Below are 22,625 nucleotides of genomic sequence, written 5' to 3' on the forward strand. Positions count from 1 at the left end.
CAGTGCAGCCGCTCCCTCAGTACTGATCCTCCGACAGTGCAGCACTCCCTCAGTACTGAGCCTCTGACGGTGCAGCGCTTCCTCAGTACTGAGCCTCCGACGGTGCAGCTCTCCCTCAGTACTGAGCCTCCGACAGTGCAGCACTCCCTCAGTACTGAGCCTCCGACAGTGCAGCACTCCCTCAGTACTGAGCCTCCGATGGTGCAGCACTCCCTCAGTACTGAGCCTCCGACGGTGCAACATTCCCTCAGTACTGACGCTCCAACAGTGCAGCGCTCCCTCAGTACTGAGCCTCCGACGGTGCAACACTCCCACAGTACTGAGCCTCCGACAGTGCAACACTCCCTCAGTACTGAGCCTCTGACAGTGCAGCACTCCCTCAGTACTGAGCCTCCGACAGTGCAGCACTCCCTCAGTACTGAGCCTCCGACAGTGCAGCACTCCCTCAGTACTGAGCCTCCGACAGTGCAGCACTCCCTCAGTACTGAGCCTCCGACAGTGCAGCACTCCCTCAGTACTGAGCCTCCAACAGTGCAGCACTCCCTCAGTAGTGACGCTCCAACAGTGCAGCGCTCCCTTAGTACTGAGCCTCCATCGGTGCAACACTCCCTCAGTACTGAGCCTCCGACAGTGCAGCACTCCCTCAGTACTGAGCCTCCGACCGTGCAGCGCTCCATCATTACTGAGCCTCCGACAGTGCAGCACTCCCTCAGTACTGAGCCTCCGACCGTGCAGCGCTCCATCATTACTGAGCCTCCGACCGTGCGGTGCTCCATCAGAACTGACAGGCATGTTTCTTTTCCGCAGCCAACTGTTGCCAGGCCATGGAGCCCGATACTGTCTGTCACCATGATTCCCGGCTTAATGGGATGGCGGCTGCCGAACGGCAGGTGCTGGATTGCCCTGATGATCATGACGAAGCTCAGGTAACCATGGAGACCGCATTGCATTCAGGGACCTGCAAGCCTGTGTGGCCCCTCTTCGGCTGCTGTAGCCCTCACAGTTGGAGTGTTGTCACCCAGATGGGAGGCGTTGGCGTGGGCTGAGTCAAGCCCTGCCAAATGGTGTCAGAGTCAGTGGAGGGTGTTCAGGGGCTCGGAGTCGCAGTGGGGATAGGGAGGGGCATGTGGACGGGGTGACAGAGTGGGGGAAAGAACGGTTGAGCTCATCATCTCTCTTTCTCTCAGCCCTAGTCTCTCCCTCCCTCTCATCTGTCTCTCTCACCACATTGTCTCTGTCTCTCTCTCTCCCTCCCCCTCATCTCTCTGTCTCTCCCTCCCTCCACCTTAATCTGTGTGTCTCTCTCTCCCTCCCCCTCATCTGTCTGTCTCTCTCTCCCTCCCCCTCATCTGTCTGTCTCTCTCTCCCTCCCCCTCATCTGTCTCTCTCTCTCCCTCCCCCTCATCTGTCTCTCTCTCTCCCTCCCCCTCATCTGTCTGTCTCTCTCCCCCTCCCCCTCATCTGTCTCTCTCTCCCTCCCCCTCATCTGTCTGTCTCTCTCTCCCTCCCCCTCATCTGTCTGTCCCTCTATCCCTCCCCCTCATCTGTCTCTCTCCCTCCCCCTCGTTTCTCTCTCCCTCCCCCTCGTTTCTCTCTCCCTCCCCCTCGTTTCTCTCTCCCTCCCCCTCGTTTCTCTCTCCCTCCCCCTCGTCGGTCTCTCTCTGCCCTCCCCCTCATCTGTCTGTCTCTCTCTCCCTCCCCCTCATCTGTCTGTCCCTCTCTCCCTCCCCCTCATCTGTCTGTCTCTCTCTCTCTCCCTCCCCCTCATCCGTCTGTCTCTCTCTCTCTGCCCTCCCCCTCATCTGTCTGTCTCTCTCTCCCTCCCCCTCATCTGTCTGTCCCTCTCTCCCTCCCCCTCATCTGTCTGTCTCTCTCTCTCCCTCCCGCTCATCTGTCTGTCTCTCTCTCTCTCCCTCCCGCTCATCTGTCTGTCTCTCTCTCCCTCCTGCTCATCTGTCTGTCTCTCTCTCTCTCCCTCCCGCTCATCTGTCTGTCTCTCTCTCTCCCTCCCGCTCATCTGTCTGTCTCTCTCTCTCCCTCCTGCTCATCTGTCTGTCTCTCTCTCTCCCTCCCCCTCATCTGTCTGTCTCTCTCTCCCTCCCCCTCATCTGCCTGTTTCTCTCTCCCTCCCCCTCATCTGTCTGTCTCTCTCTCTCTGCCCTCCCCCTCATCTGTCTGTCTCTCTCTCCCTCCCCCTCATCTGTCTGTCCCTCTCTCCCTCCCCCTCATCTGTCTGTCTCTCTCTCTCCCTCCCGCTCATCTGTCTGTCTCTCTCTCTCCCTCCCGCTCATCTGTCTTTCTCTCTCTCCCTCCTGCTCATCTGTCTGTCTCTCTCTCTCTCCCTCCCGCTCATCTGTCTGTCTCTCTCTCTCCCTCCCGCTCATCTGTCTGTCTCTCTCTCTCCCTCCTGCTCATCTGTCTGTCTCTCTCTCTCCCTCCTGCTCATCTGTCTGTCTCTCTCTCTCTCCCTCCTGCTCATCTGTCTGTCTCTCTCTCTCTCCCTCCCGCTCATCTGTCTGTCTCTCTCCCTCCCGCTCATCTGTCTGTCTCTCTCTCTCCCTCCTGCTCATCTGTCTGTCTCTCTCTCTCCCTCCCCCTCATCTGTCTGTCTCTCTCTCCCTCCCCCTCATCTGCCTGTGTCTCTCTCCCTCCCCCTCATCTGTCTGTCTCTCTCTCCCTCCCCCTCATCGGTCTCCCTCTCCCTCCCCCTCGTCGGTCTCCCTCGCTGGTCTCCCCCCCCCCACCCCCCCCCCCAGCCCCCCCCCCCCTCGCCGGTCTCCCCCACCTCTCCCTCCCCCTCACCGGTCTTCCTCCCCCCACCCCCCGCCGGTCTCCCCCCACCCCCTCCCCCTCGCCGGTCTCCCTCCCCCTTCACCGGTCTCCCCCACCCCCCTTCGCTGGTCTCCCCCCCACCTCCCCCTCGTTGGTCTAAATTAGGCACAAACTTCCTATAAAACCCGCATTCCTAGAAACCTCATGATTTTTCATTTAGTTTTGGGAATGGGGAATTCTATTAGAGTTAAAAAAAAAACTGCGGATGCTGGAAATCCAAAACAAAAACAGAATTACCTCGAAAAGCTCAGCAGGTCTGGCATCATCGGCGGAGAAGAAAAGAGTTGACGTTTCGAGTCCTCATGACCCTTCAGCAGAACTTCTGTCCTGTTCTCTTGAAGGGCCATGAGGACTTGAACCGTCAACTTTTTTCTTCTCCGCCGATGCTGCCAATTCTATTAGAGTGTTCACTTTTGCTATTCTTGGCAATGTTTGCCCTTGACCTACGATGTGACCTTGCAAACTCACCTTTGGCCAGATTTGTGACCACGCCAGCCAATTACAATTGCTTAAACAGTTCCCCCAATTGCTTTACCTGTTATTCCCATATGTTACTATATATGATGGCATTGTCTAAATAAACCACACACTTAGGTACTTCAGCTACGATTTGATGCATAAGTCTCTGGAATGTAGCTGGGGGGTTTTCGAACCCAAATGGCATGACTAGAGATTGATACAACCCCCTTGGTGAAAGAAAGGCAGATATTTCTTTAGCCCTTGGTGTTAATGGAATTTGCCAGAACCATTTCAATAGATCAATTTTAGAAAAAATGAGGCATTGCCAACCCTATCAATACAATCCTCTAACCGAGGAATTGGGTCCAAATCTGTTCTTTGTTTCTGCATTTACTTTCCAGTGGTCTGTACAAAATCTGCTGGATCCATCCAGCTTAGGAAGCAGCCCTACTAGTGAACTCCAGCTGCTTCGGCTGGGCTCAATCAATTGATTGTCCAGCATATATTGGAGATCTGTTTCTAACTGAGCTTATTTTGCTGGGCACAACAGATAATGATGTTGTTTTATCGGCACTGAGTCTCCTATGTCCAGGTCATGTTATAGTTTACGTAGTACATCCAGTTATATCTCTACAAATTCCCTTATATTTCCTAAGTAACCTTATTAGATCTTTCCTTGGTCCTTCCTGTAAATATGAGAACAGTGTCTAACGCCCCAGTATTGTCGTATTGACTCATCAAATTGTAGGAGGTTCGCTTTGGGCTCTGTCTACTTCTCCTTTGACCTTGCCCTTACTGTATCTGTCATTTACCACTACTCTTACCACCTGGCACACTTGCTCTGTCTTGTCATCTTCTCTGCGATGATATTGCTTCAACATGTTTGTGACATAGCCGTTTCTTCTTCCCATGCTTAGGAGTATTTCACATAAGTCATGTTACTAACTCCCCTAACTACCTTGCAGGGGCCATGAATTTCAGACCCTTCTTCTGAAGAAGAGTCATACGCACTTGAAACATTAATTCTGTTTCTCTCTCCACAGATGCTGCCAGACCTGCTTGAGCTTTTCTAGCAATTTCTTTTTTTGTTGTGATGGAGGGTTCATCTTTCTGCTTTAGGAACTTTTCCTTAATCACTTTTAATGGATCTCTTATTTCATGACACAGATCAATTTGAATGGACTAAATCCAGTAGATTCACTCGGAGAATCTCTGGTAGCAAATAGTAAGAAATCTAATCCTTTGTCCCAGTCCTTTCATGGCAATAGAACTTAATCATGGTTTTGGGAGTCTGTTGGTATCTAAAGCTCCCTGTGTCTCTGGGTGATAGGTGGTACACTTTAGTTATTTGATACCCAAATTGCTGATTATGTCCTAGAAAATTTTAGACATGAAATTAAAACATTGGTCAGTTTGTATTTCAATTGGTAGGTCATAACGAGTGAAAAACTGAGTTAACTTTTCCACCACCACCTTAGCTGTAATTGTCCTTAAAGGAATAGCTTCTGGGAATCAGGTTGTCATATCCATGATTGTAAGGATAGACTGATGTCCTCTTTTCGTTTTGGGTAATGGTCCTGCACAATCTACTAATACCTGACTAAATGGTCCTTCAAAAACTTGTGTGGGTATTAAAGGTGCCGGTTGTATTACATTTTGAGGTTTACCTAATACCTGACATGTATGACACGCTTTACAAAATTACACTACATCCTTATGAAGTCTTGGCCAGATAAAATGCCTGTTTATCAATGCTTGGGTTTTCCGTGTTTCTACATGTGCTGCCATAGGGATTTCATGTGCTACTCACAATATGTCCTTACAATATTTGGATAGTACCACTATCTGATAAGCAACTGTTCATTTCCCATCCGCAGGTCTTTGAGGGTGTCTCCATTTCCTCATCAGAGCTCGGTTTTTAAGGTTATAGCGTTCCGGAACTCCTTCTGCCTCAGCTCCAGTGTGAGCTGGCTGTGGTAATTTCTTTAATTCTGGATCTGTTTTCCGAGCCTCAATTAATGAAGATATGCCAAGCACTTCCTTTGAATTCTCCTCATTCTTAAAGAAAGTTTTGGCAATTCTAACATTTGCTCATGGTATTCATTTGACCTCTGTTTATGGACTTTGTTTAGCCATTGCTCTGGTCCCCAAACACAATGGAAAAATACCAGGAACTTGTTCTTGTAACGGCTCCGTCTCTTTAGCCTCTCTCGGACTTTCTGTGATTATGGGCAAAGCTATAACCTTCACTCCTGAAATCATTCCCCAGGAGTAAATCAACTCCATCCATGGGTAATTTCTTAACCACTCCTACAACCACCGATCCAGACAACAAATCACACTCCAATTGCACTTTGTACAATGGAACCGGGATATACTCTCCACTTATCCAGTTTACCAATACTTTAGCTTTCATTGAACTCTCTGGAGGGAAAACTAGGTCCTCCTCCAGCAAAAGAGTTTGAATAGTTCCTGTGTCCCTCAGTATAGTTATGTGTTTAGCTACATTATTTGATGAAAAAGGGGTTATCTTTCCTTTAGACAAAAACCCTTTATATCTCTCATCTACCTTATTCACTACAGCTGCCTTTGGAGCAGTGTTTACCTCCAGACCCTTATTTGTAGTTAAAGCTATAATTTGATCCATGGCATTTTCTTTTTGAGTTCCCTTTTTGGACTCACTCTTACGAGCTCCAATAAGTCCCAGAGGCTTCTCTCGCAACTTCCAGCATTCTGAACGAATGTGTCCCACTTTATTACAATGGAAACACTTAGGCCTTCGAGTTTCACCTCCACCCTCAGTACCTTCCTTCCTGATGTGGGGAGGAGACCTCAAAGTATTCCCAGCTATCCATTCTTTACCCTGGCTACTTGCCTTCCTTTCACTCTCCCACCTTCTATCCTTTTCAAATTTATGGGGGTAATGGAAAAAAGATTTAGTTTTATGAATCAACTCATAATCGTCAACCATTACTGCTGCCTGTCTAGCAGTTGCAACCCTTTAGTCTTCCACATGGGTTCTATTACAGAAGGCAGGCAGTTTTTAAATTCATCCAATAGTTTCAACTCCTAATGTTTGTAGCCACCTGTCAAAACTACTTTGCTTAAGTCTTTCAACTCCAATGTAAGTTTGCCCAGGCTGTTTCCTTAAATTTTGAAACTTTTGTCTGCATGCTTCAGGGACCAACTCATGTGCACTCAAAATGGCCTTTTCACCACATCATAATCCCTAGAACCCCTCCTCTGACAGTGAAGCATAGATTTCCTGTGCTCCACCTATCAACTTGCTCTGCATGGACAATGTCCAGTTTTCCTTTCGCCAGTTTATTTGTTTGGCTATCTTCTGAAACAAAATAAAAGATGCTTCAACATCCCTTTCCTCAAATTTTGAATGCTTGTACAAATTTAAACATCTCCCCACTGGAAATAAGTCCTCCCTCCCCCACTGGTGTCTCTTTTTTAACTGTCAACATTTTAAGCTGGAATTCTCTCTCTTTGTCTCTTTCCTCCTTTTCTAACTTCACCATTTCTAACTCCCTTTGAAATACTCTCTTCTCTCTTTTCTTTCTCTGCCCTTTCTGCCTGTTCCCTATAAAAAGCCCTTTCTCTTTCCTTTTTCTTCTGCCTCTAGTTCAATTTTTTTTATTTGCAACTGAATTTGAGCCCATTCAAATGAACCACTCCTTGGATAACTCTGTCTCTTGGCTATTCCTTCCAATTTTAAATGTCGTACCATCTCTTTGATTATCTCCGCCCTCCTAGCTTTGGCAGACAATTCTTTTCTTAATCTACCTGCCAATTCGATTAACCTGGCTTTTGAGATCCCCTTGTAAAATCGTCAGGGACACCTCCTCCGCTTGCAGGAAAGCTTTAGCAGTGCCATCTTATTTATGGCAGTACAAACCTGGTGTTTCCTTTTAGCCTTTATTACTGAATAAATCTATACCCAAATTGTCGTTGTCGTTTGTTTCAAAATATCCCGGACCCAAGCCCCCAAACTTTGTCAGGACTCTCTGGGGATAGTGGGCTGTAACATCAAGCCCCACTATTCCCCGAACCGCGACAAATGTGAAAAGTTTGATCAAACCTCCAGATTGCCCTAATTCTACCAGTTTGATTTAGGTTAACAGAATACGAGCACCAGGTTTGTTAACTTAATAAGTAAATGACTATTTATTGAACAAACTGTTGTTAACCAGTGGCAAAAGAAAGAAGTATGAACTGCTGACTTCTAACATTATAACGTAAACTCTACCCCTTCTTACATCCCTACACACACAAGACATGTAAGACACACAAAACATGGATTTTAAGGGTGGGATAATGCAGTTCAATAGCACCAATTCTGAAGTACAGAATTCGATGGGTCGATTTTGATCAATGTCTTCTAATTTCCTTTCAGTTCTTGTTGATGACGTGACCAGCACTTTGAGTATTTATTGCATTGGTTGAGCACTTGCCTTTCAATGTCTCTAACAGTAATTTTCCCCTTTGCCTCTTGACAATGGTTTTCAGAGAGAGAGACAGACAGAGAGAGAGCAGGTTATGGAGATATGAGGAGAAAAAGCCAGCTAGCTATTATTGTGGAATTACTGGAACCTTGCACACACAGGAGCCAGAGGCTTCAGGTCTTTGTCCTTTCAGGCTAGGAGCTATTCTGCTGCAGTGCCCCTCACACAAAAAGCTGGTCACCTGGTCAGGAGCCAGTTAAAACATTGTTCCCAGGTAGCTCTCTTGGTCTAGGACTCCTTTCCGGCACTATTCGGTCTTTCGTGGCACACTCTGTTCCAGGACTGCAACATTGTATATATCTCCCATCCTGATCCAGTGGACGTCTTTGGAACTGCAGTCACTAATTTTAATGCAAAGTCCAACAGAAAATAAGATATGTTCCTTACACTCTCCCTTTCAAATCTGTCTCTCCCTCCTTCCCCCAGCTCTGTCTCCCTCCCTGCAGCTTCTTAGCCACTCACCCTTTCCCACATCTGTCTCTGCCTCCCCACCCCCGCACTCACCATATTTTTTCTATTTTTTGACAGATTGACGATTTTCTGGCCCCGAACCAGGATTATAATGAGGAGGAGGAGGAACGGAAATATTTCCGTCGCAAACGCCTGGCCGTGTTGAAGAACGTGGTGTGTGCCAGCCTGGGCAGTGCCCTCACCTACGGGGTCTATTTGGGTAGGTTTCTGAGACCCTCTGATTGCAATCGAAAGTGGGCAGATATTTACCCCCCTTTCAGACCTGGACAGAGGGAGAATTACCTCCCCTTCAGAGTGGGGCAGAGGGAGATTTATCCCACCCCCGCTATGCAGACTGGGAGAGAGGGAGAATTACTCCCCACCTTCAGACTTGGTAACCACACACTCCACCATGCTGCAGTCTGAGACCTCCCCCACTCAGCTGTGGGAGCTCCTCCTTACAACACTCTCTCTCTGTCTCCCTCCCTCTCCCCCAATCCCCGTCTCGCTCTCGCTCGATCCCCCTCTCCCATACTCTCCCTTGCTTGCTCACCTGCACCCTCCCACCATGTCTCACTCTCTCTCTTACTCCAGGCCTACTCCAGATGCAGTTGATCCTACATTACGATGAGACCTATCGTGAAGTGAAATATGGGAACATGGGACTGGAGGACATCGACAAGAAGATGCTGATGGGGATTAACGTCACCCCAATTGTGGCACTACTCTACACTCCCGTCCTCATCAGGTGAGGCTGGGTCCAGGACACCAGAGCTGCTAGAATGTGCTTTGGCATGGGATCTTTCTGTGCTCTGTGTCACATTGCACCCTCCTCTGACAGTGGGAGTACAGACAGATGGGGCACGCTGGCAGGCAGAGGCTCAGGCTGGCAGAGAGATGGATGCAGGCAGGCAGATACATATGGACTCTCTCTGTCTCTCTCCGCACCTTGCGGGATTCCCAGTGCAGAGGTGCAGCTTCCTTTGTTTAAAATTTATCCTAACTTGGGATGTGGGCATCACTGGCTGGGCCAGTATTTATTGCCCATCCCTAATTTCCCTTGAGAGGGTGGTGGTGAGCTGCCTTCTTGAACCGCTGCAGTCCATCTGGTGTAGGTGCACCCACAGCGCTGTTAGGGAAGGAGTTCCTGGATTTTGACCCAGCAACAGCGAAGGAACGACGATATATTTCCAAGTCAGGATGGTGAGTGACTTGGAGGGGAACTTCCAGGTGGTGGTGTTCCTATGTGTCTGCTGCCCTTGTCCTTCGAGATGATAGTGGTTGTACGTTTGGGCAGCGCTGTCTAAGGAGCCTTGGTAAGTTCCTGCAGTGCTACTTGTAGATGGTATACACTGCTGCCACCGTGTGTCGGCGGAGGAGGGAGTGAATGTTTATGGATGTGGTGCCAATTAAGCGGCCTGCTTTGTCCTGGTTGATGTTAAGCTTCTCGAGTGTTGTGGGAGCTGCACTCATCCAGGCAAATGCAGAATATTCCATCACGCTCCTGACTTGTGACTTCTAGATGATGCACAGGCTTTGGGGAGTCAGGAGATGAGTTATTCATCACATGATTCCTAGCCTCTGACCTGCTATTGTAGCCACAGTATTTATATGGCTAGTCCAGTTCAATTTCTGGTCAATAACAACGCCCAGAATGGTGATATTGGGGGATTCAGCGATGGTAATGCCATTGAATGTCAAGGGGCGATGGTTGGGTTCTCCCTTGTTGGAGATGGTCATTGCCTGGCACTTGTATGGCACAAATGTTAGTTGCCACTTGTCAGCCCAAGCCTGGATATTGTCCAGGTCTTGCTGCATTTGGACATGGGCTGCTTCAGTATCTGAAGGGTCGCGAATGGTGCTGAACATTGTGCAATCATCAGCGAACATCCCCACTTCTGATCTTATGATGGAAGGAAGGTCATTGATGAAGCAGCTGAAGTTGGTTGGGCCGAGGACACAACCCTGAGGAACTCCTGCAGTGTGGAGCTGACTGACCTCCAAAACCCACAACCATCATCCCCTGTGCTGGGTATGACTCCAACCAGTGGAGAGTTTTCCCCCTGATTCCCATTGATTCCAGTTTTTCTGGGGCTCCTCGATGCCGCACTCAGTCAAGTACGGCATTGATGTCAAGGCCAGTCACTGTCTCCTCACCTTGGGAGTTCAGCTGTTTTGTTCATCACAACATGGGACTTAGGAGCAGGAGGTCAATTTGGCCCTTTGGCCTGTTCTGCCATTCAGTAAGATCGTGGCTGATGCGATTGTGGTCTCAGCTCCGCTTTCCTGCCTTTCCCCCATAACCCTCAACTCACTTGTCTATCAAAAATCTGTCTAACTCAGCCTTGAATAAATTCAGTGAGCCGGCCCCCACTCTCTGTTGAAGAGAATTCCACAGACTTCCGCCCCCCTGAGGGAAAATAATTCTCCCCATCTTAAGCGGGAGACCTCTTGTTCTTAAACTGTGCCCCTTGTTGTAGTCTCTCCCACAAGAGACATGCTCCGGGTGTCCACCCTATTAAATCCCCTCAGAATCTTACATGTTTCAATAAGCTCACCAGTCATTCTTCTAAATTACAATGGGTACAGGCCCAGCCTGTCCAACCTTCAAAAGACAACCCCTTCACCCCAGGAATGAGCTGAGCGAACCTTCTCTGAACTGCTTCTCGTGTAATGATATCTTTTTTCTAATAAGGATACCAAAGCTGTCCTCAGTATTCCAGATGTGGTCACGCCAAGGCTCTGTACAGCTGCAGTAAAACTTCCCCACATTTATATTCCATTCTCCTTAGAATAAACATTCGCTTTGCCGTCCTGATCACTTGCTGACCCTGCACACTAACTTTATGATTCATGTACCAGGACACCCAGATCCCTCTGCACCTCAGAGTTCTGCAGTCTCTCTCCGTTTAAATAATATTCTGTTTCTCTGTTCTTCCTGTCAAAGTGGACGAGTTCACACTTTCCCCACATGATACCCCATCTGTCAAATCTTTTGCCCAGTGACTTAATCAATATATATCCTTTTTGCAGAATCTCTACCTCTTCTTGACAGCTTACCTTCCCACCCCACTGGGTGTCATCGACAAATTTAGCTCCCATACACTTGCTCGCTTCATCCAAGTCACTGATCCCTGTGGCACTCCACTAGCTACAGCTTGCAAACCCAAAAGGACCATGTTTGAACCAAGGCTATAATGAGATCAGGAGCTGAGTGGCCCTGGCAGATCCCAAACTGGGCATCAGTGAGCAGATTACTGCTAAGCAAGTGCCACTTGATAGCACTGTTGATGACCCCTTCCATTACTTTACTGATGATCAAGAGTAGACTGATAGGGTGGTAATTGGCCAGGTAGGATTTGCCCTGCTTTTTGTGTATGGGACATACCCGGGCAATTTTCCACATAGCTGGGTAGGTGCCAGTGTACTGTTGTAGCTGTACTGAAACAGCTTGGCTAGGGACACGGCACGTTCTGGAGCACAGGTCTTCAGTACTATTGCCGGAATATTAGCAGGGCCCATTGTCTTTGCAGTATCCAGTGCCTTCAGCCGTTTCTTAGTATCACGTAGAGTGAATTGAATTGGCTGAAGACTGGCATCTGTGATGCTGGGGACCTCTGGAGGAGGCTGAGATGGACCATCCACTCGGCACTTCTGGCTGAAGGTTGTAGCGAATGCTTCAGCCTTATATTTTGCACTGATTTGCTAGGCTCCCCCATCATTGAGGATGGGGATATTTGTGGGTCCTCCTCCTCCGGTGAGTTTTTATAATTGTCCACCACCATTCACGACTGGATGTGGCAGGACTGCAGAGCTTAGATCTGTTACATTGGTTGTGGGATCGCTTAGCTCTGTCTGTCACTTGTTGCTTATGCTGTTTGGCATGGAAGTAATCCTGTTTTATAGCTTCACCAGGTTGACACCTCATTTTTAGGTATGCCTGGTGCTGTTCCTGGCATGCCCTCCTGCACTCTTCATTGAACCAGAGTTGATGGTATTGCTAGAGTGAGGGATATGCTGGGCCATGAGGTTACAGATTGTGTTTGAGCACAATTATGCTGCTGCTGATGGCCCACAGCGCCTCATAGTTGTCCAGTCTTGAGTTGCTGTTTTTTCCTGTTTGGAATAATTTCGATCCTCTGTATCCCAGATTCCTCGGCACCAAGTGGATGATGTTCCTCGCCATCGGAATATATGCCCTCTTCGTATCCACCAATTACTGGGAGCGATACTACACCCTGGTGCCATCGGCTGTTGCCATTGGAGCAGCCATCGTCCCACTCTGGGCCGCAGTCGGGAACTACATCACCAGGTTTGAGGGAGGCTCTTCACCCAGACTCATGGAAACCCTCCGCTGTACCCCCTCTCCTGTCCATACCCCTCCGCTGCACCCCACCCCCACCCTGAACCCCGCCCTGTCCAAACCCCTCCCCTGCCCTGCCCTGCCCTTCCCTGAATCCCTCCCCCATCCAAACCCCTTCCCCGTCCAAACCCCTCCGCTGTACCCCCACCCTGAAACCCTCTGCTGTACCCCCTTCCCCTTCCCCACCCTGAACCCCTCCCCGTCCAAAACCTCTCCGCTATATCCCCTCCCCTGCCCTGAACCTTTCCCCTATCCAAATCCCTCCGCTATACCCCTGAACCCTTCCGCTGTCCATCCCTCCACACTGAACCTCCACTCATAGCCCTCCACTGTACCCCCTCCCCTGCACTCAAGCCCCGCCCCCATACCCTTGCATCACCAGGTGTGAGGGAGGCTCATCACTCAGACTCATCTGTACCCTCCACCCGAACCTCTCCTATGCCCATACACCTCTTGTCCATTCCCCCTCCCTAATATTCCCCTCCCCCGTCCCTTCCCCCTCTCCCGTACCACCCCCTCTCTGCCCGTCCCCCCACCCCCAGCTTTGAACGAGGCTCTTCATCGAGTATCCCCTCCTCACATCAGTGGTCACCTCCCTACAGCCCTGTGCCCCATCCCTTTCGCTCCCATAACCACACCTCAACCCAGCCTCAGCTTGTTTTACTTTGTATTTAACTCCATATTGTCCTGGGAGTGTTTGTTGGGGACAGTATATGATATTATGAACATAGGGTCAGGAGGAGGCCAGTCAGCCCATTGAGCCTGTCCCATCATTCAATATGATCATGTCTGATCGAACACTTCAATGCCTTTTACCCACACTATCCCCATAACCCTTTACATTATTGTTAATCATAATCTGTCAATCTCTACCTTAAACATACTCAGCGACTGAGCTTTCCCAGCCCTCTGGGATAGACAATTCCAAAGATTCACAACCTTCTGAGTCAAGAAATTTCTCCTCATCTCATTCTCCTCATCTAAGCAGCTTGCCCCTTATTTTGAAATTGTGCCCCCTGGTTCTAGACTCCCCAACCAGGGGAAACATCTTACCTGCGTCTACCCTGTCTGTTCCTTTAAGTATTTTGTAGGTTTCAATGAGCTCACCTCTCATTCTTCAAAGCTCTAGAGAAAACAGGCCCAGCTTCCCAAATCTTTCTTCATAGGACAATCCTGCCATCCCCAGAACAAGTCTGGTGAACTTTTGTTGCACTTCCTCAATAGCAATAATATCTCTTCTGAGGTAAGGGGACCAGAACTGCACACAGTACTCCAGGTGCGGTCTAACCAAGCTTCTATACAATTGAAGCAAGGCTTCACTACTCCTGTACTCAAATCCTCTTGTGATAAAGACTAACATTCCATTAGCCTTCCTAATTGCCTGCTGCAGCTGCATCTTAGCTTCCAGTGACTTATGGACAAGACACCCAGGTCCCTTTGTGCATCTCCACTTTCTAATCTCTTACCATTCAGGAAATACTCTGCACATCTGTTCCTTCTAGCACAGTGGATAACCTCACATTCTACCACATTATATTCCATCTGCCATGTTCTTGCCCACTCACTAAGTCTGTCCAAACCCTCCTGTACCCACTTTACACCTTCCTCACAACACACAATCCTACCTAGCTTTGTATCATCCGCAAACTTGGAAATATTACATTTGGTCCCTGCATCCACATCATTGATGTATACTGTGAACAGCCGGGGCTCAAGTACTGATCCTTGCGGTACCCCACTGGTCACTGCCTGCCAGTGCAAGAATGACCCTGTCCTGTCCTGGGAGTGTTTAATGGGGACAGTGTAGAGGGAGCTTTACTCTGTACCTAATCCTGTGCTGCACCTGTTCTGGGTGCATTTCATGGGGACAGTGTAGAGGGAGCTTTACTCTGTATCTAACCCCGTGGTTTACCTCCTGGGTGCATTTCATGGGGACAGTGTAGAGGGAGCTTTACTCTGTATCCAACCCCGTGCTGTACCTGTCCTGGGTGCGTTTCATGGGGACAGCTTAGAGGGAGCTTTACTCTGTATCTAACCCCGTGCTGTACCTGTCCTGGGAGTGTTTGATGGGGTCTTTTTGGGTGTAATGTGCGCACACTTGTTCAAGATGGGGTTGTGAGGAATTGTTGGTAACATTTGCTGATATTGTTTTCCTTTACAGAATGGCTCAGAAATATTATGAATATGTGAATTACAAAGAGGAACATGTTCAGGAGCAGAAGAGGCCTCCGAAAGGGGCCTGTCACAGATATATCATCATCTTCCAATCAATCTTCTACTTCTTTTTCAATGTAAGTGATTGGTCCGAGAGAGACAGAAAGAGAGGGGAAATCAGCCAGGGCTCCTGCTCCTGATCACTGTTCTGTGATCCCTGGGTTGGAGAGAGGGGGGAAATCAGCCAGGGTTCCTGCTCCTGATCACTGTCCTGTGATCCCTGGGTTAGAGAGAGGGGGAAAATCAGCCAGGGTTCCTGCTCCTGAACTGTCCTGTGATCCCTGGGTTAAAGAGAGAGGGGAAACCAGCCACGGTTCCTGCTCTTGATCACTGTCCAGTGACCCTTGGGTTAGTGAGTGAGACATGTAGTTATAAAACCTCATAGCCATGTCGTTGATATTCAGCCCTTCCTGCCTGTGCCAGCTCTTTGAATGAACTCTGCAATTATTTCCACTCCCTGCTGCTTTCACTGTCAGCCTGAAAGTTTCCCTTTCAAGTATTTACCCAATTCCTTTTTGGACCTTTCTTTTATATCTGTTTGCGCTGTCCTTCCAGGCATTTTGTTTCCGATCGGAGCACCACATTTTTTTGCCAAGTAGCAGACGAGTGAGCCATGTTTGTGGTCCTGGAACATAAGGGACTGTCGTGACATGGATATGGAATTGGCTGAGTAACGGCAAATAGAGAGCCATGGTTAATGGATGTTTCTCGGGCTGGGAAAAGGTTTATCGTGGAGCTCCCCGGGGTCAGTGTTGGGACCCTTGCTCTTCCTGACATATATTAATGATCTCCCATGTTGGTGTGGAGGGCACAGTTCCTGATTATACAAAACTCAGAAGCATGTGAACTGTGAGGACAATGTAGAACTTCTGAAGGAGATCGACAAGGTGGTGGAATGGATGGACAGGGGCAGATGAAGCTCAGTGCAGAGAAATGAGGTGATTCTTTTTGGGGGGAAGAACATGGAGTGACAATATAAAATAAATGAGAGCAGAGGGACTTTCATATGCATGTGAGTAAGTCATTGAAGGTGGCAGGACTGGTTGAGAGCATGGTTAATAGTGATAGATTTGCAAAAGGTCTTCGATAAAGTGCAAACTAATGAATAAGGAGGGAACGTAGAGTCAGCAGACAAGTGACAGAATGGATTGCAAGCTGACAGAGAGCAGACGCAGGGAGTTAAGGGCAGTTATTCAGTATGACAGAAGGTGGCAAGCGGTGTATCACGGATCAGTGCTGTTCCTGATTTACAATTCGCATTCCAACTTTGAAATCAAAAGTACAGCTTCAAAATTTGCGGATGACATCAAACTGGGGGAGGTAGTCGATACTGCGGAGGAGTTACAACAGGACATTAATAAACTGGCAAAGTGGGTGAAGAATTGGGAAATGAAGTTCCGCACAGGTGAACATGTATACACAGAGTTCCTCAAGGCAGTGTCCTCGGCCCAACCATATTCAGCTGCTTCATCAATGACCTTCCTTCTATCATAACGTCAGGAGTGGAGATGTTTGCTGATGATTGCACAATGTTCAAAAGCATTTGCAACTCCTCAGATACTGAAGCAGTTCAGGTGCAAATGCAGCAAGACCTGGACAAGATCCAGGCTTGGGCTGACAAGTGACAAGTAACATTCGTGCCACACAAGCGCCAGGCAATGACCATCTCCAACAAGAGAGAATCTAACTGTCGTCCCTTGACATTCAATGGCATTATCAATGCTGAATCCCCCACTATCAACATCCTAGGGGTTACCATTGACCAGAAACTGAACTGGACTAGCCAGATAAATACTGTGGCACAGAATTTCACTCCCTTGTTGGGTGTGCAGACACGGGAGAATTCCTGGCTCCGCTAAGCCGACTTTGAAAAACGGCTGCCCAAATGTCAGACTTTTTGGTCCGGGATGCAGGAGTCAAGCTGTGTGACCCCAGAAGATGGGAGGACGCTGCCAGGTGCAGAGGTGGGCTGGGCCAATGGTTTGCCTCCGAGCTCTGACACTGCAAAATAAAAAGAAGGATTAAAACGTAAAGTGTCCCTCCACTCTTCATGCGCTCCCCCCACACTCACCTTACTCCATCTTTGCCACCACCCTGTACTCCACATGGTCCCTCATACCTAGCATTCCAACCTCTTCCCTATGCTAGCTCATGCCAACCCAGCCTCCACCCACTGCCCTTTGCCCTTGAACTTACCCAGTATCTACCATGGGCAGACCTCAGGACCCACGCAGCAATGAAGGATATTAAAGTTCTATGAAATAAAATTCTAAGTGTCTTGCAGACTTCAACATATTGAAAAAACACGCTTGTTCACAAAAACAAACCATTTACTACATTTACATTCCTTCAGCTACGTAAAGCTTTCTAACAACAAACACTTCTTTCAAGGTCATAATCCCCCTATAACAACAAGCATTGCAATTCATAGTCCCACTTCAATGAGTCTAGAAACACTAACAGCTGTTGATCAAACTGTGCAATAGCAGGCACCGGACTGTGATGATGGATGGTTGTGACATCAGTCATGCAGGACGAATCCAGTAATGGAAGCCCTCAGGCTTGGTCAATGGACAGCATGAAATAGCAAGCAGTAATTTTATTTTGTAACTGTCCAGACATTTTTTTCAAAGATTTAAAGGACGTGTTTTAAATGCCTCAACACAATGAGAGCTCCCTTTGACAGGTGCTTCTAACAGTTCATTTTGACAGATTTGTTGACTGTTCTGATTAGCTTGATAGTAATAGGCTTATGCACTTTTTATGCACATTTATGCCTAACTTTAACAATTCCAAAGAACAATCGACACCCCCCCATCCCCCCACAAAGTTGTCCCAGGACCAGATCCAAAGGGGCACGTTCTCTTTCCTAACAGGTACCCTAGCTAGCCAAATGATCCACAAATTTCATACCTAGTTTCCACAGGTCTATTCTGCATGCTTCATTTTGCAATCCTGACTTACCAAAATCCCACTTCAGTGGAGGTAGCGATGATCTAAATAACCAGTTGCCTCCGTAAACTGGGCATGTGCAAAATGTGACACCCCCCCTCCCCCTCCCCCTCCCCCTCCCTGCTCTTACCACCACTGTGAAAATGGGAAGAGCTGTCTGTGGAGGCAGGACTTATGATTTTCAGGCATCTCTGCAATGTTCGCCATGATGAAGAGAATCTCCATAGTAACAAAAGCCTGAGCCTGTGGCTACAAGAGCAGGTCAGGGGCTAGGAATCCTACAGTAAATAACTCCCCTCCTGACTCCTCAAAGCCTGTCCACCACCAAGCACAAGTCAGGAATGTGATGGAATACTCCCCACAGCACTGTGGGTGTACCTATACCACATATACTGCAGCGGTTCAAGAAGGCAGCTCACCATCACCTTCTCATGGGCAGTTAGGGATGGGCAATACATGCTGACACAGCCAGAGCCTACATTCCGTGACAGAATTACAAAATTTCTATAAGTCACTAGTTAGGCCTCAGTTGGAGTTTTGTGTCCTGTTCTGGGTGCCACACTTTAGGAAGGATGTAAAGCCACTGAAGAGAGTGCAGACAAGATTCACGAGAATGGTTCCTGGGATGAGGAACTTCAGTTATGATGATAGATTGAAGAAGTTGGGACTGTTTCCTTGGAGAAGAGAAGGTTGAAGGAGATTTGATACAGGAATTCCAAATCATGAGGAGTCTGGATAGAGTAGATAGGGTGAAACTGTTCCCATTGGTAGAAGGATTGTGAACAAATCTATAAGGTTAAATCTAATGATTGAAGGTGATTGCAAAATGAAGCAATGACAGCTTGTGAAAAATGTTTACACACAGTGGCTGGTTAGGATACGGACTGCACAGCCTCAGAACATGGGGGAGGCAGGGACAATGAAGGCTTTGAAAGGAGAATTAGATAATTATCGGAATAGGGAAATCTTTGCAGAGCTTAGGGGAGAAAGCTGCGGAGTGGTACTTGGGGAGCTATGCCTTCAGAGAGCCAGCAGACACAGCATGGGCAGAATAGCCTCCTTCTATCTTGTAACCATTCCAGTGAACACACTGTGCAAAATACAGAAGTGAATCTTAAGTTCATCCAGCTGAATTCTGACCTGACCATCCCTTTGCTCCTGGTCTCACTCCTGGATTCTGATCGAAGCATCTCTCCTCCGCTCCTGGTCGCACTCCTGGATTCTGATCCAACCTTGTCTCTCTTCTCCTGGTTTAGCTCAGTTTCGTTGGCGCTGAGATGCCAATGACCTTCTTCCTGAACATGTACTTGTACCAGCCGAATCACACGCTGTCTGCTGTCAAACACTGTGGTAAGAGACCTCCTACTTTACTCTAATGGCATGCAAAGACAGAAGCAGCGTGAGAATGAATAAAGCAGAGAGAGAGAGTGAAAGAGAGAGAGTGAATCAGGGAGAAAGCTAGAGAGAGAACACACAGAAACAGAGACAGGAGAAATAGAGTGATACGTGGGGAAAGAGAGAGAGAGAGAAAAACACACACAAACCCACATGCACAGGCAGATGCATATATACTTTCCCTCTCACACTCACAGATACACATAGAGGGAGAGAGAGAAACACCCACACACACATTTACACAAGCTCACTCAGAAATTCAGAGGGGGAGAAGAGAAGCACTCAGATGCACACACGCACAAGCCTGCATGCACAGACACACACACAGAAACACTCACAGTCATGCACTCGCGCACACATGCACTCACACACACACACAGATGTACTTACTCTCACAGTCACTCACACACACATGTTCTCACAGTCACACGCATGCAGACACACATACTCATACAGTTTCACAAATACTTTCACACAGACACACAAGCACTCACACGCAGTTGCCCTTACACACACACACACATACACAGATGCACCCACACAGACACACTTACAAACTCACTCACACACAGACACACACACTCTCAGTCACGCACGCATACACACAAGCACTCAAACACAGACGCACACACACACTGTCGCATATGCACTCGCACTCACGGACACTAACTCTTGCACTCTCGCACACATACACTCACACTCTTGCACACTCACTTCCGCACTCCACACACTTTTGCACCTGCAGTCTCGCGCACGCACTCGCATACGCACACACACGTACTCTTGCACACGCACTCTTGCTTTCCTGTACACTTGCACCCTTGCATGTGCACTCACACTCTTGCACACACATTCTTGCACTTACGCACACACTCTCCCACATGTATTCTTGCACACTCACACTTTCACACATGAATTCTTGCACACCCACACTCTCATAGGCATTCCTGTACACTCACACTCTCACACACTCACACTTTCATACACGCACTCTCGCACATGCATTCTCGCACACTCATTCGCATTCTCACACATGTACTCTCACAAGGCACTCTTGTACACACCATACTCTCGTGCGTGCAATATCGCATTCTCACACATGCACACCCACACTCTCGCACATGCACACTCGCACTCTTGCGCATTCATTCACATTCTCGCACATGCACTCTCATGCTATCACACAGGCACTCTTGCACACTCATTCGCATTTTCCCATACGCACTCTCACGCTATTGCACACACTCAGACATGAATTCGTGCACTCTTGCACACGCTCTTTTGCACACTCTTGCACACGCTCTTTTGCACACTCTTGCACACGCTCTTTTGCACACTTGCAATCTCACACATTCTCATGCTCTCACACATGCATTCTTGTACACGCACATTCTTACTCACGCACATTCACATTCTTGCACACGTGCTCGCACAGGCACTCACGTACATACTCTTGCACACTCATTCACATTCTCATGCATGCACTCTTGCACTCTCACATAAGCTCTCTTGTGCATGCACACTCATTTACATTCTCGCACATGGTCTTGCACAGGTGCTCTCACACATGCACCCTTGCACACACACACTTGCACTCTCGCACATGCACCATTGCGCTCTGGTACATATACTGTTGCACGTGCAGACTTGCACTCTCACACACGCAATCTCATTCGCGCACACATTCTCACGCTCTCACACATGCGCTCTGGCACTCACACACGCACTCTCGCATATCCACTAACTCTCTGTCACTCACTTTCTCTCACTCTCACGCTCACTCTCTGTCTCTCTCTCACACACACACTCAGGGAGAGAGGGACAGACTCAGAGAGAACCAGTCTCTTTCTCTCACTATCTCTATCACTCTGTTGCTCTCCCTTTCTCACACTCGGAGAGAGAGAGACAGACTCAGAGAGAGCCAGTCTCTCCCTCCCTCTCTCTCTCTCAATTTCTCTATCATTATCTCCATCATTCTCTGTTACTCACATTCTCTCCCTCTCTCTCACACACTGGCTCTCTGTGTCTGTCTCTCTTTATTCCCGAGTGTGTGAGAGTGGGTGTGTGAGAGAGAGAGAGAAACTGGCTTTCTCTGAGTCTGTCTCTCTCTCTCTCTTACACCCACTCTCTCTCACTCAGGAATACAGAAAGACAAACTAAGAGAGAGCTAGTCACAGGTAAATCACAGTCCTTTGGGAAATCAATCTGTGTGTTGTTTTGCTGTTGCAGGGACGTTGGCGATAGGAATGATCGAGGGTTTGAACAAAACAGTTCTGATGAAACTTCCCCAGAGTATCAGCCTCATCGTGGTGGAGAGTGTGATGATGGGAGTGGTCTTCATTGCCATGTTAATGGTACATCACATTGTAAACACACTGTACTGTCCGGGGGGGAGGAGGAGGGAGGGAGAGAGGGGGTGATGGAGACATGGGGAGAGAGAGAGGGAGGGGAGAGACCAAGGGTGGTGGGAGAGAAAGGAGGAGAGAGAGAGAGGAGAGGGAGGGAGAGATGGGGGAGAGGGAGGGAGAGAGAGGGACACTGGGAGGGAGAGAGAGGAAGGGGGAGAGTGCAGGAGAGAGAGTGGGGGGGGGCGAGAGAGAGAAGAGAGAGTGAGATGGAGGGGAAGGAAGAGTGAGGGGAGAGAGAGAGAATGATGAGGGGGAGGGGAGGAAGAGAGGGGGAGGAAGGGAGGGGGAGGGGAGGAAGAGAGAGGGGGAGGGGAGGAAGAGAGAGGAGCAGGGTAGGGGACAGTGTAGGGGGGAAGGAAGGGAGGGGGAGTGGGAGGGAGGGTGAGGGGGAGAGTGTAGGGGGGGGAGGGTGAGGGGGGAGGGGGAGGGGAGAGAGAGAGAGTCAGGGGAGTGCAAGACGGAGAGAGTAAGGGGGAGGTGAGAATGTGAGGGGGAGACTGAGAGCCGGAGGTGGAGAGAGAGTGAGGTGGAGGGGAAGGGAGAGTGAGGGGAGGAGGGAAGGGGAGAGTGAAGGAGAGAGAGAGAAACGGGGAGGGGATGGGGAGGGAGAGAGGAGGGAGAGGGAGTGGGAAAGAGTTAGGGAGTGTGGAGGAGGGGAGGGATAGTGAGGAAGAGGGGGAGAGAGGGACATATAGTGACTGGGCGGGTGGAGAGGAGGAGGGAGAAAGTGAGGGGGATGAAGAGAATGAGGGGTAGGGGAGGGGAGATTGAAAGAAATAGGGGGAGGGGAGGAGGAGGGAAGGGGAAGGATGAGAAGGGGGTGAGAAAGTATGAGGGGTAGGGGAGGGAGAGAGAGGAAGAGGGCAGAGAGGGAGAGTGAGGAGGAGAGGGAGGGTGAGGGGGAGAGCGAGAGAGGGAGAGTGATAGGGTGAGGGAAAGAGCGAGGGAATGAGGGGGAGAACGAGGGAGTGACCGAGGTAGTGAGGGGGAGAGCAAGAAAGTGAGGGGTGACACAATGAGAGAGAAAGGGAAAGATAAGAG

The 22,625-nt window shown here is 48.9% G+C and overlaps 1 protein-coding gene across 2 annotated transcripts in view; it reads left to right on the forward strand.

Moving 5' to 3' along the window:
- Positions 1–22,625, forward strand: part of unc93b1 (unc-93 homolog B1, TLR signaling regulator) — a 77,400-nt gene that overhangs the window by 4,179 nt on the left and 50,596 nt on the right. Inside the window, exons 2-8 of one of the 2 annotated variants that reach the window (XM_041209038.1) lie at positions 808–926; positions 8,331–8,472; positions 8,847–9,000; positions 12,403–12,564; positions 14,777–14,906; positions 19,038–19,131; positions 21,406–21,530. In XM_041209038.1, coding sequence (XP_041064972.1) covers positions 825–926; positions 8,331–8,472; positions 8,847–9,000; positions 12,403–12,564; positions 14,777–14,906; positions 19,038–19,131; positions 21,406–21,530 — 909 coding nt within the window. In that variant the 5' untranslated portion in view covers positions 808–824. The remainder of the gene's footprint in view (positions 1–807; positions 927–8,330; positions 8,473–8,846; positions 9,001–12,402; positions 12,565–14,776; positions 14,907–19,037; positions 19,132–21,405; positions 21,531–22,625) is intronic. The other variant, XM_041209039.1, reaches the window with a different exon arrangement.

The sequence above is a fragment of the Carcharodon carcharias genome, chromosome 17 (genome assembly GCF_017639515.1).
Source record: "Carcharodon carcharias isolate sCarCar2 chromosome 17, sCarCar2.pri, whole genome shotgun sequence".
NCBI classification, from domain to species: domain Eukaryota; kingdom Metazoa; phylum Chordata; class Chondrichthyes; order Lamniformes; family Lamnidae; genus Carcharodon; species Carcharodon carcharias.